General features: G+C 50.7%; 1 protein-coding gene across 4 annotated transcripts in view; it reads right to left on the bottom strand.

Annotated features, from left to right (window-relative positions):
- Positions 1-12,611, bottom strand: part of Myo5c (myosin VC) — a 71,112-nt gene extending 58,501 nt beyond the window's left edge. For 3 of the 4 annotated variants that reach the window (XM_055598580.1, XM_055598588.1, XM_055598604.1), the window contains exons 1-2: positions 12,495-12,611; positions 1,811-1,921 (exon numbers count right to left, since the gene is read on the bottom strand). In XM_055598580.1, the coding sequence (XP_055454555.1) occupies positions 1,811-1,921; positions 12,495-12,521 (138 nt within the window). In that variant the 5' untranslated portion in view covers positions 12,522-12,611. The remainder of the gene's footprint in view (positions 1-1,810; positions 1,922-12,494) is intronic. The other variant, XM_055598596.1, reaches the window with a different exon arrangement.
- Positions 12,612-16,917: the final 4,306 nt, after the last annotated feature.

Genomic DNA, 16,917 nt, shown 5'->3' with positions numbered 1-16,917 from the left:
TACCCGACTCGACTCCTCAGTGAAGGGCCCATCAGAGATGAGGAGGCTGTGATGGAGGATGAGGAGAAGCCAACAGACCAGTCTCCCGTGCCCCATCCTATGTCTACCAGCCGTCCTGGCAAAGGCCAGGCCCTCAGCCCCGACGGTCTACATACGCTTCAAGCCTGCGTTCAGAGGAAGGCATGGCTGGCCAGGTGAACACTGAGCAAGCAGGCTGGGAAGAGAGCTGCACTCTCTGCGCACCTCACGTCATCCAAGCAGGACTTGCCCCTGCGGGCTGGTCAGTTTCCCAGCAGGAGAGAAGCAGCTAGGGAAGTTCAGGACATCAAATGGGAGTCCTTGGACCAGATCCCGCTGGCCCTCATCAAGGCAGGTCTACTTACAGTCCGCCCTGCCAACACGCTCCCGATTCCAGCCCGTGTTAGGGAATGATATCAACAAAGAGATTCTCCAGTCGGGGTAGGGGTGCTGGAGTGTCAGCCAGCTAGATAGTCATCTCTGGGGGAGGGGAAACATGACATGGATAGGGGGAGGGAGGCAGGGTGAACATACTCGACACAAAGCAAGCTTTGTCCTCTTGTGCAAGGAAGGGTTAAGGTAACGGGCGCTGGCTGCCTGCCAAGCTCTCTGCCTCCCTGGCCAGGGGAACGGCCACCTGGGGCCTGCTAATAGCGCAAGCAGCTGCTGGCTCAAGACTTCCCTTCCTAGGCCCAGCCACCTGTCTAATCCCCAGTCAGCTGACTGAGGTGCCCGGAACCAGGGTGGCACTCAGTAAGAGCCACAGAGGGCTACGGAAGAGCGAGATGCCTTGCAATGTGCTCTTCCATCTGTGTGTGCACGAAGGACGGTCCCTGGCCTTCAGGACCTGTGACAGCACCACGTCATCAGCTCCTCTGCTGTGTGTGTGGAGGGTAAGGGATACAGACTTAGCAAGTGGTGGCGCCTGACCCCAGAGCATGGCTCCTTCCTTTTCTGCAACTTCCGGGAGCTCAGGAAATGCCTGACACCCAGGACCAGATGCCAGGAAGTGGCACGTGGCATCTCTATGTACATTTTGTAAATTCTGGCATTTAATAAGGAATTTGCAGACCACCCCTGATCCAATGGAGCACAGATAGGTGGCCCAGTTCAGCATCTAATACTTGAGTCTAAAAGCTCAGAGAGAATATTGGCTGAACCCAGAGGGGCGGCTTCTTAAAGCCGATATGAAATCTTCAGTGGCTGATGACCAAAAGACCGGAGCAGTCCCTGGCTGGAACCTCGCAGCAGCGCATCCCACCGGAGCCTTGGCTGAAGTCTGAGCCGCCTTCTTTCTCGCCTTGCCGGTTCCGTCTCTGCCTTCTGCACACCCTCTGGGCCCTTACAAGGTTCTGCACACCCCAGACTGACTCTCTAGCTCTCCAGTCTCATTCCACACTTCCTATCCTTCCCCAAGGTCTAGCTCCCTCTTCCTATCTGGATCACGCCTCCCTCCAAGCTCCTCCCCTGCCCCGTCTCTCTACCGAGTGAGACCCAGGAACCAGAACAGCTGACGGGCTTTTCAGTAAGCGCTGAGCGCTTGGAACACAGCATATCCGGTGACTAACAGGGAACCCCTTAGAGATGGTCTACTGGCGGGGTGGGGGTGGGGGTGGGGGACAGCAGGAAGGCACGCACACACTGGGGCGCTCAGCACCATCTGGCCTTCCCGGATACAAGGCAGGTGTCTCCCGTGCCCCTTGGCCTGCACTGTTCCTCGGGCCCTTCCGCCAGTGCCCCTGCGTCACCGCTGTACACGTCGTTGTACCCAGCGGACAGCAAAGAGCCTCACCGTTCCATCCTCTAGCAGGAGCCGGAGGACTCGGCCACCCACTCTGTAGTCCTTTGCGATCTCAGCCGACTTCCAGACTTCCTCAGGATCAGGAATCCAGACCCTGTTGTACTGGCCACAGGGTAAGACAGGTTTAATCTCAGCATGTGAAAACCCTGAACACAGAGCGTTGATCCCCGCACCCACTGTGGACCTGTCAGCTGGGTCCATTCCCACACTGGGAAGACTGCCAAGGCTAGGGATAATTCCACGGGTAAAGCGCTTGCCTTAGAAGCACCAGGGCCCTTGTTAGAAACCAGAGAAGCTGTTTATAACCCGGGTGGATCCCTGGAGTAGGCCGCTCGGCCATCCCAGCCAATCAGTGAGCTCTCGATCCCAGCGACCCCGTCTCAACCAACAAGGTGATGCCTCCTGAGGAATGACAGGTGACCTCCGGCCTCTATATGCGAAAACACATTCTCTCACACACACATACACACACACACACACACACACACACACACAGCCTCTCAGAATATTTTCACCTCCTTTTTTCTGTGCGGAGGTAAATTTTAGTGCAGCTACAATGCACCCACCACTAGGCTTACCGGCCCTGTTACCCTGTTTGCGGTAGAACCCCAAAGCTACATGAATACACCTCGAAAATGGAAAGCTTGGGATGGGAAGGAAATTTGAGGGTTCCCTAGTAAAAGCTGGGGGAGGGAGGGGACCTTTTACAAGACTCTGGCAAAGGAATTTGGCTTCCACCAAGAGACTACCTACTTAATTTCTAGTACCTCTTCTTCTCACCCAGACAACGATACAAAGCTCACTTCGCAGGGGTGCCGGGAGGCTCAGTGAGGTGAGTAGGGAAAGCACTTAGGGCTGGGTCTGTGGCTCGGACAGTAGAGCGCTTGCCTAGCGTGAATGAAGCGCTGGGTTCTATCCCCAGCACGACTAAGCAAGACACGGTGATGCACTCATGTAATCAGAGCACTCAGGTGTTGGGGGTGGGGAAATGAGGAATTTAGGGTCATTCTTGGCTACATAGCGAGTTCAAGGCCAGCCTGGGATACACAAGACTCTGTCCCTAGATCAAAACGAGCAAATAACAGCACTTTATAAAATACTAAGGAAGGTTACAGCAGCGCCCTCACTAACTATTCTTACTTTGAGACAGGGTCTCGGCCTGTTTCTCAAGCTGTCCTGAAACTGGTTAATCCCCCTGCCTCCGCCTTCTGAGGGCCGGGATTACAGGCACAACTGTCACACTTGGCTATGACTCGGCTATCACTGTCTTACAACGACAGCAGCCACGGAGTCCCGCCTTGGGAACGGCAGAAGCCCCTCAGCCACTGCTCAGCTCTCTCCCCAGCAGGCAACTGTGGGTTGGTCTCAGTGCTGTGGCACAGATCCTAGCCCTGTGGAGCTGTGTCCTCCCCAGAATTCACGCACTGAAGGCCTGGTCCCTGATGTTACTGTGCTTGAAGATTGGGGCCTTAGAGGTGACTGAGGGTAAATGAAGTCCTGCCCTGACAGGATTATGGGAATAGAGGACTGTAAGAAAAGATGTGGGAGGGCTGGCAAGACGGCTCAGTGGGTGAAGGTGTTTGCCACCAGGCCAGGCAACCTGAGTTCAGTCTCCGGAATCCACGTGGGAAAAGGTGAGAACCAGCTCTTGGAAGTCTTTTTCTGACCTGCACCTTATCCACCAAGGCACAGTGCAGCCCCCCCCCAACAATTAGATGATTGTAATACTTTTTAAACATTTATTTATTTTTATTTTATGTGCATTGATATTTTGCCTGCAAGCATGTCTGTGTGAGAGTGTCAGATCTTGGGGTTACAGACAGCTGTGAGCTGCCATGCAGGTGCTGGGAATTGAACCTGGATCCTCAGGAAGAGCAGTCAGTGCTCTTACCCAATGAGCCATCTCACCAGCCACATAGAACTTTTTTGTTTGTTTGTTTGTTTTTTAAGGAGACAAAACAAGGCACTACTATAGGCTCCCAACCCTGCAGGAGAGCCCACTGTGCTGGGAAATAGCCAGGCAAACAGGAACACGGTCAGGAGGCTGTCACAGAGAGACACTGTGTGCTACCAAGAGCAGCAATAAGAACCCCAACTAAGACAGTCACCAACCTTCTCTGTTACAGATGGACTTTCCGAGAGCAGTTGTAAAGATTTCATAACCTAGGGGCTGGGAGATGGCCACTTAGAATAGTGCTCACCTTGTTCCTTACTTTGCTGTGATAAAGCACTGACCAAAAGCAACTTGAGGAGGAAGAGGTTTGTTTGGCTCACACCATCGTCCATCATTGAGAGAAGCCAAGACAGGAACTCAAACAGGGAAGGAACCTGGATGCAGGAACCAAAGCAGAAGCCACGGAGCAACCCTACTTTCTAGCTTGCTGTCGGTGGCTTGCTCAGCCTGATTCCTCATACGACCCCGGGCCACCTTCCCAGGGGTGGTGGTGTCTACGGTAGGGTGGGCCCTCTCGCATCAGTCATTAACCAAGAAGATGCCCCTGCCGACTTGCCTATGGCCATTCTAATGGAAGTGTTTTCCCAACTGAAGTTCCCTTTCCCTATGCAAACCTGGCTTGGGTCAAGTTGACAAAAAAAGAATCTAACCAGGTCACCTTGTAAGCCAGCATATGGTTCTAAAAAACCTATATTAAAAAAAAAAACAAAAAACAACCCACAAAGCGAGGTGTTGTGGCTTACTCTCTGTGGTTGTTTGAAGGAGAATGGCTTTCACAGGCTCATATATTTGAATGCTTAGTCTCCAGTTAGTAGACATGTTTGGGAAGGATTAGGGGTGTGGCCCTGTTGAAGGAGGTGAGGCTTTGTTGGAGAAGTGTTACCGTTACCGGGGCTTTGAGATTTCTAAATTGCTCTGCCTGGTTCCTGTGGGTCAGGATGTAAGCTCTTGGCTACTGCTCCAGTATCATGCTTGTCTGCTTTCTGCCATGATGACCATGGACTCACCCACTAAAACTGTAAGCAAGTCTCCAGTTAAACGCTTTCCTTTATGAAAGATCCCTCGGTCATGGTGTCTTTTCTTAGCAATAGAACAGTGACTAAGACAAGTTCATAATCCCAGAGCTGGGGAGATGGAGACAGGTAGATCCATGGCCAGACAGCCTAGCCTAATTGGAGAGTTATAGGCCAAGTGAGGGACCTTGCTTCAAAAAACAAGAAGGAGAAATATCTGAGGTCCACCTTTGACCTCCACACACATGCACGCACATGCATGCACACATACACATAAGGGAAATATGTAAACCTTAAGAAAACAAATTCTAGACAGTCAAGTTATGAGATAGGGTCTCTTTGCAGCTATGCAAGTGGGTCTAGCTGGCGTACACGCTTCTGGGAAATTTCCCTTCTCCATCTCCATGTCCCTGTAGGGTGTGATAAGGTGCCTTGTGGTCTGGCCTCTGTGTGTGCTCTGGAGAGCCGAACTTCAGCGGTGAGGCTTGCAGGACGAATACTTTTACCCATTGAACCAACTCCCCAGCCCGAATTCTATATCTCGATAGAGTTTGTACATGTGACACATGTCCTGAATATACTAAACACTGGACAAAGGGTTGAGATTTATACATTTTACTAGCTGTGTATTTAATACAAAGAACAAAGCAAACATGAAAGTAGCTAGTGAAACACCCACTAAAGTATATAGAAGGTGTGTTGAGGTGCCCCAGTCGCTCGAAATTGCTTTAGGAAACTGCACAGATTGCAGGCTCGATGGAAGGATAGAAGGGAGGACAGAAACATCAAACAACAATTCCAGCACATTCATGCTGGACTAGAGATTTGGGAATACAGCCTCAGTGTAGAGTTCCTTCAAGTTTACTTTCAGCTCAAGAGTCTCAAGGGATAGATGAAGGGAATACAGAATAGGAAGAAAGAAGTCTAGTGTTTCAATACTAGATCGGGATGAACAAAGATTGGTATCTAATAGTTGACATAAATTGTTTTGATTAACAGTCATTAAACATTGATCATGACTAGACCGTCTGAATAGATGTAATCCTTGATAGACAGTAAGGACAGGAACTTGGTTAGATGTAAAATAGGAGCAGGGAAGCTTTGAGAGAAGAAGAGAGGAAGGGAAAGAAGGGAAGAGAGGAAGAGAGAGGGAGAGAAAAAAGGGAGAGAGGGAGAGGACAAGAGAGAGGGAGAGAGAGAAAAAGAGAGGAGGAGAGTGAAAGGAAAGAGAAGGAAGAGAAGGAGATAGAGAGATAGGATATGAAAATGGGTGATTTCTCTAGCAGGCAATCACGCAATAATGGAGACCTGAACCAAGCCTGAGTAGAGCCTTGCACACACAGACACAGCTCTTAGACATATATACCCACACCCACCACACCCATCCTCATCACCATGATCACACATTTCCTACTTCAGGTCTGCTATTAGAAATGTTTGCTTATAACCCGGTATATCCCAAATTATCAAAATACAACACCCCAAGATATCAAGAATTAGCCATTCTAAGTTTCAGAGCTGAAAGTATCCTTGGAATGATCTATCGCAAGCTGTCTGTCAAGTTTAGAGATGCAGACAGCTTATTCCAGACGCTGTGGGAAGCCGGAGAAAGTTGAGGTGTTCAGGTGCAGCCCTGTTGGAGGATGAGGTCCCTTTGGCCCAAATTCCCAGAGGAACACGGAGCTCTGGAAGCGACTGAGCAATTACTGAGCTGGCCAATCCTTTCGTTTTTATTGATGTTCCAACTCAAACTCAGATAGGCCAAGAGTGCACCAGAGAGAATCTTTTCGTTTGTTTGTTTTGTTTTTCCGAGGCAGGGTTTCTCTGGGTAGCCTTGGCTGTCCCGGACTTGCTTTGTAGACCAGGCTGGCCTTGAACTCCCAGAGACCTGCCTGCCTCTGCCTCCCAAGTGCTGAGATTACAGGCCTGCAACACTGCTCCCGGTTAACAGCAGGGCCTGAGGATGACCCTGACAGGCTATCTGCCTGACTGTCCGGCGCTCTCCTAGTGACTTCTGAATTCATTTCACCTAAAAGTGTCATTCAGTGGCGGGCAGGGTTGAAATGCCTGGGGCCACTCTCTTCTTGGCTGAGTGTCCCTCAGCATCCCAGGTAAGCACGCTCATTGGTCCTCGTGTCCCCGTGTGTTCACTGCCTGAGATCTAGACTCCTGCACCTGAAGCCCAGCCTGCTGAGCAAACACTCTGGTTTACTCAGCCCCACGAACAATCTACTGTCCCTCCTTCCTCACATTCCTCTACCCACAAGGCAACACTTTAAACCATGGGGTTGCTAACTGAAGCGTTTAGATAAACACAGGCAAGCTGTGCAAACAGAGTCACCGGCTCTCACATGACTCCTGCATGCTTCCGGCCTGGGATACAGAAGTCTCCTTCCCAGAATGGCCAGCCAAGATTGCCGCAGAGCCAACAGCCAAAAGGCTGCCTCGAGGCCTTTGCTGGGCTTCCTCCCCGACCTGTCTGAGGGTCTTCCACCATTCACCGTGCACAAGGCCTGAAGGCTGACGTGGAATGTGTAGTGACAGGAGTGTTGTACTTTTGGGATTGGTATCTCCATGCTCAGGCCATCTGAGCCAGACAGGTGACATCATGCCTCTTTTTTTTTTCTTCCTCTTCGCTCATTCCTTGAAGGTCACTCCCTGAAATCTCTACCCCTTCCATGTGAGCAGCTGCTTTTGAAGGGTTCCAGCTACTTTCCCAACTGCTCCAGAACCTGCATCTCTTAGACCACAGCCAAGTTCTGAGCATGGATCTCTAGGGTGTATCTCCAGCACCTTCAGACACCAGACCCCAAGGACCTTGACAACTCATAGTCCCAGTCCAAGCGCTGATGCTGCTTGCCTGTCTCCGTACTCTCACTCCTCAGCTGGAGCCCAGAACTGTGGGTTCTCCGCCTGTCTGGGCCAAGTAATCCCCAGGTGCCGTAAAGTTGATTTTTTAAGCAGCCTACCTCTCACCAGCCAGGTGAGTCAGCCTCGACCATCAGCTGGGCACACACAGACACCTTCACCCACCTCAGCACCTGTGGTGTACCACAGCGTGAGAAACACCGAAAGCCTAAAGATTCTGACGAACAGCCGGGAACACTCTATTGGCCTGTTCCTGTGCTCGATCTACTTTGTCTTCAGTCACAAGAAACCACCTGCACTCCCTAGAACACTCCAAACCTTTCCTGACTCTCGGCTGTCCTGCTGTTCCTTCCACCCCTAACGCCATCCATCCACACCTATGAACAGGTAAGCACCCAGAGTCCCTCTATTGTTTTACTCTCCTTGGTCTCTACCGAGGGGGCTTAACTGAATCCTCTTAAAAGCTCCCACCATTGCCACCACCATCCGAGTGTCGAGAACCTCACCCTTGCGCCTGGAACCCTACACAGCATGTGCCGTGTTCAAGAAAAATTTGAATGCCCAGCAGTTCCACTACGCTGAGAAAAAAAAAATGAAGATGGCATCTTGGCTTTTTGGACCCTCCCTTGTTTTTAAGCTTTTTTAGACTGCTCATAGAACAGGTGACTCTTCTAGCCTGAACTGATAAGAGGGAAGACTTTTAGAAAGGTCAAAGGAGAACGTCGCTAACGTAAACGCTGGCCCTCGGAGAGGCCGGGATCTGGACTGTGAGTCTGCAAGGTACTTCCCCTGATTTTGCTCCCTGGCTTTCAGTCAACCTCTGAGGACGCTAAGGAGTTCCTCATGTGTCTGCAGCCATGCTACCCTGGCGTTCCCAGTCTCGAGTCTCGCCTGTGAGCTTTCATAGGACAACAATGGCTGTTCCAAAACGGCTGTACCTTTCTGGGCAAAGCATATGCCAGCTCTGCTGAACAAAACAAAACCAACCAACCAACCAAATAAAAACAAAGCAAACAACAAACAAAAAGCCAGCCCAGGAGGCTCACAGGCTCCTGCTGAGCAGCTGGTAGAGGGCAACATCACGGTTGAAGACGGACATTGACACAATGAAGTTCACCAGTGGAGGGGCTGACTGGAGAAGGGCCTGGAACAGCTTCTGGTCCCACCGCCTTTCTCAGCAGGGGTCAAGCCTGTGTGACTTTCTCATTTCTCTACAATACCTTCCTGCCCATCAATCCTACACCGCAGCCTCCCCTCCCCACTGTGGAGAGCACACCCCAGCTGCCTTCCTCATGTCTGCACACTGCACCCATCTCATGCCCCTTCCTGTCAGCCGCCTAGGAATTCCTTTCTTCCTACGGGCCCACTGAAAGAGAGGCAACACTCTGGTCCTTTGGGAGTGACATCTCAGGGTCTGCCCCCTTGATGTCTCTGAAGGTAGCAGAACTGACCTCCCCAGGTTTAGTTATTCGCTTGCAAATTATTTGTGTTCTTCACCACAGCATGTACAGGTTTGGGACTCTGATTCTCCATGCCTCTGTGAAGTTTGGAGGCAGCGTTTTCATGGCTCCCTGTCCTTCATCATCTGGGTGGGGCCTCATGACTTGCTTTTTGCTCTCTCTCACTGGACATTGGGGTTGGTTCCATTCTGTTATCATAAAGAGCGATGTGACAGATTAGCAGGTGTGGGCAGGTAGCTAGAAAGCAGATGGACTTCCCATGGGTCCTCTGTGTGGGAAAGCACTTAGATTCCTTGAAGATGATATGAGATGGGTGGGGGTCGGGTCAGGGCTTGGAAAAGTATGAAGGATCTGAGTCTGTCAGGACTATGGACTATGTAACCTTAGGCAACTTCCTTGATCTGAGCGATGTCTAGAATGGAATGTGAAGGCTTAACACATTGATTTTCCCCCCCAGACTATGTCAGATTGAGTGAAGGTTCTGATGATGTCTGGTGCATAGGAACGTTCAACCTTCTCATGCAAGAGAAAAATAAGCATAACGTTCACAGCTGCCACTGTAAACAGAAACGGCATCTCCCGCGTGTGTACACAGAGCTGGCATGTAGAACGTTCTCATCGTGCCCTGGTCTTTACAGGCTAATGGTGGGCTATACTCGGGTCTACTGAGTTGACTGTGTTCACGGTGTGCAGGGCGCTGGATGGAGGGCTGGCCATGGGCCTCTGAGGGTCTGCTCGGATGGAATCTGCACAGTGTGCCAAGCCAGCAGTGACCAAGCAGGCCACGCTGTGAAGAACAGACAAGACGCCTGCCTGGTGGGGCACGAGCCAGCTAAGAGAGAGTAGAGGGGGTGGGGTGGGGTGGGGGCTGGAGAAGGATGCAGAGGCAGGCCCTCGTGGCTGGGTTGGGATTTGAGAGCGACAAGAGCCTCATGAAGGTTTTAAGTGGTCAAACTAGTTTTTTCTCAAAGGGATTTCTGGCAGTTCAGTTTGGAACCTGTCCAAGGCGGTGTGCTGTGGAGAAGGGTGGGTCGTTTTACACTTCCTTCGTCATGGCGTCTCTCAGGAGTCCCCTCTCTCTCTGGGAACCACTCTTCCTGGCTCTGCCCAGGCCTCCTGCCTCCTTCCCTGTGAAGGGCTCTTGGATTGCAGCTGGCTGCTGCTGCTCTTGGAATATAGGCACCTCTGTCCTGACCTTGGCCCTCTTTTCTCTTGCAGTGGGATGCTCCCGCCTTAGTTTCAGCGAGTGACCACACCTGGGTTCAGGGTTCCTCACCCCCTGACTGAGCCCATTCTCTAGAGACACCCAGGGTACGCACTTCTCACTCACTTTCCCTGAAAGTCCCCTCATTACCTCAACACCACGCTGGTTTAAAAAAAAAAAGTAAAAAGCCTCATGACCTCCCTCAGAAACACTTCCTTCTCCTAGTGGCTCTAATGTCGCCCATACACACCCTGTTCTCAATCACACAGACGCCAGTGTCCAAGTCATTCTTGGTGTGTCCCTTGTCCAAACATTCCCAGGCCAGTTTCTTCTTGTCTGTCACCACCCTGCATGCCCAGTACCTACCAGATCCCTGGATGGCCGGGACCCTGAGATGACGACGCTCACTCGCCTCCTAAACTACCACCTGATCCCCTTACTTCTACACGAAACCCCAACCTTTGCTGAATGACCCCTCTGTCTCAGCTCTACCTCCCCCTCTAGGCCTCATCGAACATCTGTTTGACATTCCTCACTTCAGAAAACCCAGAAAATGCCTCGTCAGGAAAAACAACCATTTTGGAATAAAGCAAACCATCTTTCTCTCTGCCCCCCTCAAGCACAGGACTTCTTCCTACAGAAGAATGTGGACCCTACCACCCTCCCATCACCCACCTGACAATGTCCTAACTTCTCCCTAAGGCAAAGACTCGTTATTTAGCCCGAGCTGCCTGGAACTCACCATGTAGCCCAGGCTAGCCGCAAACCCATGCCAGTCATCTTGCCTCAGCCTCCTGAGTGCTGGGGTGACAGGACCTTGGAGATAGGGGTTAAGTACACCTGTGTGTTTTTGCTTCAAGAAAAATTGCTACTCAAGACAGGTCAGAGGTCAGCTGTCTGTCCCCAAAGATACCCCAAAGGGCAGGGTTTGTTCAAGAACTTTCTTCTGCTGATAGTGACATGACGACTTAGAATCACTGCCGGTTACCTGGTGGCTTACACTGTCTCTGGTAAAGTAGTCTAGATGAGGGGTCTAGATGAGGGGTTCAGCTCTATAGTAGAGTGCTTGAGCCAGCCCAAGGCCCTGGGCTCAGTCCCCAGCTTGGGATGGAGGAGGGGAAGAATGGGAGGATGGGGGCAGGAGGGTTGGGGGCTCGGGGAGTTAAGTGAAAGGGGACACTCGGAAAAAAGTGCAAAACTGTTAAGCAACGGTTTAAGTGCATCGGAGGGGTATTCTCTTTGTTCGACGTGCGCTTGTAATTTATTCGTTAAACAAAGTAGAAGATCTTCTTCCTCCCAATGGGAAGATAATCGTGACCAGGATCTTTTACTATACAAGGATAGTGAACGAGCCTTTTAAATTTAAGGTAAAAGATGTGTGTGTGTGTGTGCGTGTGTGTGTGTGTGTGTGTGTCAGGGCCCTTCTGTAATACCAGCGCTCAGGTAGTGAGGCAACATTTCCACAAGTCTGAAGCCAGCTGGAGCTATTTCGGGAGCACCATTCTAGCCAGGGATACAAAGCAAGAGCCTGTCTTAAAAACAGGGTGGAGCTTGGAGGCCACACCTTTAATCTCAGCGCTCTGGAGGCAGAGGCAGGGAGAACTCTGGGTTTGAAGCCAGCCTGATCTACATAGTGATTTCCAGGCTAGCTGGAGTGACACAGTGAGACGCTGTCTCAACAAACAAAACCCCAAACCAAATAATAACGCCTCCTCTCCAATTCAGCTAAGGCATGTATGCGTGTGGGAAAATGTTCTAGCAGCGTCCGTTCTAGTCCCATCTGTCTGAATTCGAAAGGGTCTGAATTTCCCCTACCACAGTGTAGCAGGATCTGTTTCGCGGCTGTTTCGAAACTCAGCGCTGACACATGCGCTCAGACCAGGCAGCTCTGGGTAGATGCCCCGAGAGACCAGCATGCTAGAGAGCACCAATCTTGCCCGAATGCTCCAGACTCCCGAGGCCCCGAAAGGTTACAAAGGTTATCGTGCTGGATGGAAGCCCCTATCCACCGAGGGACACAGATTCCATCAGGAGGAAGGGTCCCAGCGGTCCAATCACCCGGTGTGGGAGCGGCGACCCTCCTTGGGTGTGCTGCGGGCTGAGCTCGCAGCTGCTCACCGGCCTCCGCCGCTCCTCCTGCCCCGACAGGCGCATAGGTGCGTCCCCCAGCCCCTACCTGCGCGTAGAGCTCGGCCACCGCCATGGGCCTCGGCGCTGCTGCTGCTGCTGCTGCTGAGGACCGAGCGCGCCCAGCCAGTCAGCGCCGGGCCATCTTGCCCAGAAGTTTTCCCGAGTGCCACGGCTCCCTTCCCCCCCCCCCCCCCGAGGGCTCGGGCCCCGGGGAGTCGGGGGTGGGGACGGGGTGGGGGTGGCAGCGGGATTGGTGCTCGCGGGCCAGCCTGTGCCGCCATTGGCCCTGCCCAGGTAACAGGTGAAATAAACCGCCAAGGGTCCCGCCCAAGTTCCTGCTCCCTTTCTGCAGCGGGCAGAGCATAGAAATGCGAACACAGGAAAACCAAAGATTCAGTGAGCTAACAGAACTTTTCAATCGAGGAGGGGGTCGGAGTACTAACTAACTAACTAACTAACTAACTAACTAACTAACTAACTAACTACCTAACTAACTAACGTCGTTGTCCTACGAGCGTTTTATATGCAATTGAAAGTAAGAGACAAGATCAAGGAAAATGCACCCAGAGATTACGTCAGTATAAACCTCGTTTGACCTTTATGGCCACAGTGCGTCTATCTCTCTTAAAGGGCACACAAGTGCGGGCCATTTGGAGGGATGGGAATATTTAACATTCAAAAGGTGTTGGTTCCACCCAAATTAATGCACAGGCCCATCACACTGGGTTAAAAAATAATCCTGGCAGCGCTTTCGTATAGTGACTTTATTTTTATATTTTATATGGATTAGAGGTCCATGAACTGTTGAGACTATTTTCATAATGAAGAAAGAAGAGATTAAACTTCTGCCCTTTCTTCGGAGCCGCGCACTTTTTGTTCTTTTTGTATTGAAGCCAGGAACCTGGGGTTCACTGGGTTAGGCCGACCCTGGAGCCCCAGAGCTCCTTACTGTCTCCGCCTCCCCTGGCTTTTTAAATGCGCGCTCTGGGGATTGAACTCAGACCCCCAGGCTTGCAGCACTAGTCCTTTATAGACTAAGCTATTGCCCCAGCCCTGTCCTGCCATATATTCATGGGCAAAGCAGAGCTATCGTCGGTGAGTGACAGAGCCTAAGGTGTGCGGCCATGGCGGCCCACACTGTGAGGCAAACAACCAAAACAGATTTACCACCAATGCGGAATGAAAACGCAGTATCTGGATTCGTGGTTAGAAATCACAGGTAACCAGGTGTGGTGGCAGATGATGGTAATTCTGGCACTGCGGAGACTGAGGCAGGCGGGCGGCCAAGCTTGAGGCCAGGGCCGTAGGGTTTTTTCCTTATTTGATATGGTGTATGATAAAGATTTTTGCATAGGCTATTTTATTGATTTGTGAATGGACATATATTTGAGATTGGGGACTCATTAGGTTGCCCAAAGTCTGTCCTCAAACTTGAAATTCTCCTGCCTCAGCCTTCCAAGCATCTGAGATTACAGGTGCATACCACGGAGCTTGATGGTTGATTTTTTTTTTTTAAGCTATTTTTTTTCCCCTTCTGAGATAAGCCCTTCTTGGCTGGGGTGTAATGGTCCTCATTGTATGTTTCTGGGTTTGGTGTGTGATGTTCTGTTAGGGGTCCTGTGACTCCTTGTAATGGGTGCGATAGCTTTCTCTGTTTGACCTTTAAGAGTTAGGAAGTGTGAGCATCTCTATTTTATTAGAGACTGTGAGAGACTTGTACTATTTCTTCTGCATTTGCTGAAACTTGAAGTGATGCCCCAAGGACTGTTTGTGTGTGTGTGTGTGTGTGTGTGTGTGTGTGTGTGTGTTAAGATTCTTGCTTACCCCTTCACTTGGAAATCCACTCAGATTCCCCAGGACTTGTGGGAATTTGTCCATCTTGTCCACTTTTCTGGGATACAGCTGTGGCTGGTGCTCCCCTATACTCCTGGCTCCGGATGAGGTCTTGAGAGGACAAAGTCTAAAGCTCTGCTCGCCCTCGGGTACTGCCCAGCTGTGTGGCCAGAGAACTTCACCCCTTGAGTCCCTGCACCCCAGCTCCTCATTTGCCTCCTCCTTCTCGTCTTGGCTCTGCTGAAGAAGACACACCCTCTTTTCTTCTTTCAGTCCTGATTTTGGTAATTTACAACTTTTCTCATATTGTTTAGTTGACTTGATTAAAAATTGTCGGTTGTGTTTATGTTCTCATTTATTTTCTCTATAAAATTCTGTGTCATCCTTACTGTTTTCCTTTATGGTGTTTATTTTGGGTTTGGTTTGTTTGCTCTCCATCAGGCAGGTTCTTAAGGTAAACATGTTAAGTTATTGGTTTGAGGCAAGCTTCTTTTCTTTCTTTCCTCCTTGTATTTATTTTTTTTTTTAAACAGGGTTTCTCTGTGTAGCCCTGGCTGTCCTGGAACTCACTCACTATGTTGACCGGAGGCTGGCCTTGAACTCACAGAGACCCACCAGCCTCTGCCTGCATGGGGCATTTTAATGTGCATGTTAGTTTTATACTATATAACAAATATCTGAGAGAGACAATTTGAAAGGAAGAAAGAATTACGTTGGCTCACAGGTTCAGTGGTTTGACCCACAGCTGACTGGCTCTGTAGCCCGAGAGGAGGCTGGGCATCTCAGAGAAGCTGGTGCGCAGGGTGGGAGGGGCAGGCAGCTTGCCTTAGCGTGGACGGAAGCAGACAGCAAGGGTGCAGTTACAGTCTTTCAGAAGCAGCCATCACACCCGAGTTGCTCTTATTTCTTCAGCTAGGCCCCATCTCCTACGATTTCCACCACTGCTCAGAAGAGCTACGTCAGCGGAGGAACCGAGGCTGTAACAGATGAGAGGCTGCTGAGGCAGGCACCTTCAGGGGCAGATCCCTGTTACAACACACCTGTGAAATGAATGTCCTTTATTTTTCAGATAAAACTCTATGTTACAAGCTGGCCGTGCTCAGGGCCATTCTCCCAGGCACGCCCAACCTTCGGACATGGCAGGCGTTGCCATTTCTCTTTCTAGAGAGTTCGTGCCAGAGAACTGCAGTCGAGTTAGTTACAAAAATAGAATGTTTTGGGGATCTTACGATTTTGTGTCGGGGTGCACTTACAGCTATTCTGGCAGGTTGCAGGTTGGACATGCCTGCTCCATGATCTTAAACTGAGCATGCTCAGGAGCGTAACTGAGTGTGCTTAAGGATGGGTGGGTCCCCTTATGAGATTCAGGGGTGGGTGGGTCCCCACATGAGATACAGGCTCTGCAATAAAGCCCTTCCATTGTTGGAGTGGGTCTTGCTTTGGAAGTGTGTTCGTTCCTCTTACCTGGGTCAGGTAGCAAAGCTGTGTCTGTTTTTTTTTTTTTTCCCCCAGTGCCGACCACTGTGCAGAACCGGGGGACACGTCACACTCAAAGCCTGGCATAAGCCACTCATTCATGTTTCTTAACAAATCTTGCAAAAATGTTTCTCGCCGGGTCTGACTATTTTTAAGGATGTATTGCAGCAGTTCTGGTGCCGTTCCTTCTTATGGTTAATCAGCTGGCCTTGGACTGTTCACTGCCCAGACTGGTTGTTTCAGCGACGTTATTTAGTCTGTTTCTGCCTTCCCCACAGTGGTGTTGGTACGTTGCCTGCTTTTCCCGAACACATCCAGCTGTTGAGCTCTTCCAGTGGGCCCAGTTGCCCTGCTGTTTTCAGGGTTGCCGTAAACATAAATAGCTTTCCACACTGGGGTAATGTCCGTTCAGCTTTGGGCTCCTTTGAAAGGATAATGCTTCAGGTCAATGTGTGACATTTATCTCATCACAGACTCCTCTCAGATGGCTCTTCTCCAATTTGTTCAGAGAAACCCAGGGCCTACACTTCAGTCTGTCTCCAGACAAACTGCCAGACAAACTTCCCCTAATTTCCATTTGCTTTAAACCTCCATCATACTTTGGCTCAAATTTCTCTTAAACATCCGCAAAGGAAGTCAGTTCCTTTAGGAAGAAACTTTTCATGATCTGCTTTGTTCCCAGAAAAACCTCTAAGCCAAGGCTCTGGTGGGGGTGATGAGGAGGTGGGGTGGGGGGTGATGGGGAGGTGGGTGGAGGATGATGAGGAGGTGGGGTGGGGGGTGATGGGGAGGTGGGGTGGGGGTGATGGTCCACTTGTCCCCGAGAGATGTCCCCCTCCGTGTTGGGTACACAGGGGTCAGCAAAAGATGAGTCTCATAGGTTGGCTTTTCTCCACATGAAACCACTGTCTTGTTAGCCTAGCTCAGGGCAATTGAGGACCTACCGTTCTCAGCAGCAGAGTACTCACAGAGGAACCATGAACTGGGGCAGGTTAGGAAGGAAGTCCTTCCTCTCAGCTATGTTCATTTGGAGCTTAGCCTCAGTGACCCGTAGCCAAAAGCCAAATGAGAAACGCCAACTCTGTTGCTCCGTAGGGTTGCTGGGGCAGATGGAACCCTGTGTTCTTGGCCATAAAAGGGTAGCGTCAACTTCTGACATG

This window comes from Psammomys obesus, unplaced genomic scaffold, assembly GCF_907164565.1.
Source record: "Psammomys obesus unplaced genomic scaffold, mPsaObe1.curated_primary_1811, whole genome shotgun sequence".
Classification (NCBI taxonomy): domain Eukaryota; kingdom Metazoa; phylum Chordata; class Mammalia; order Rodentia; family Muridae; genus Psammomys; species Psammomys obesus.
Note: the sequence above shows the minus strand (reverse complement) of the source record. Positions and strands in the feature narration are given on the sequence as shown.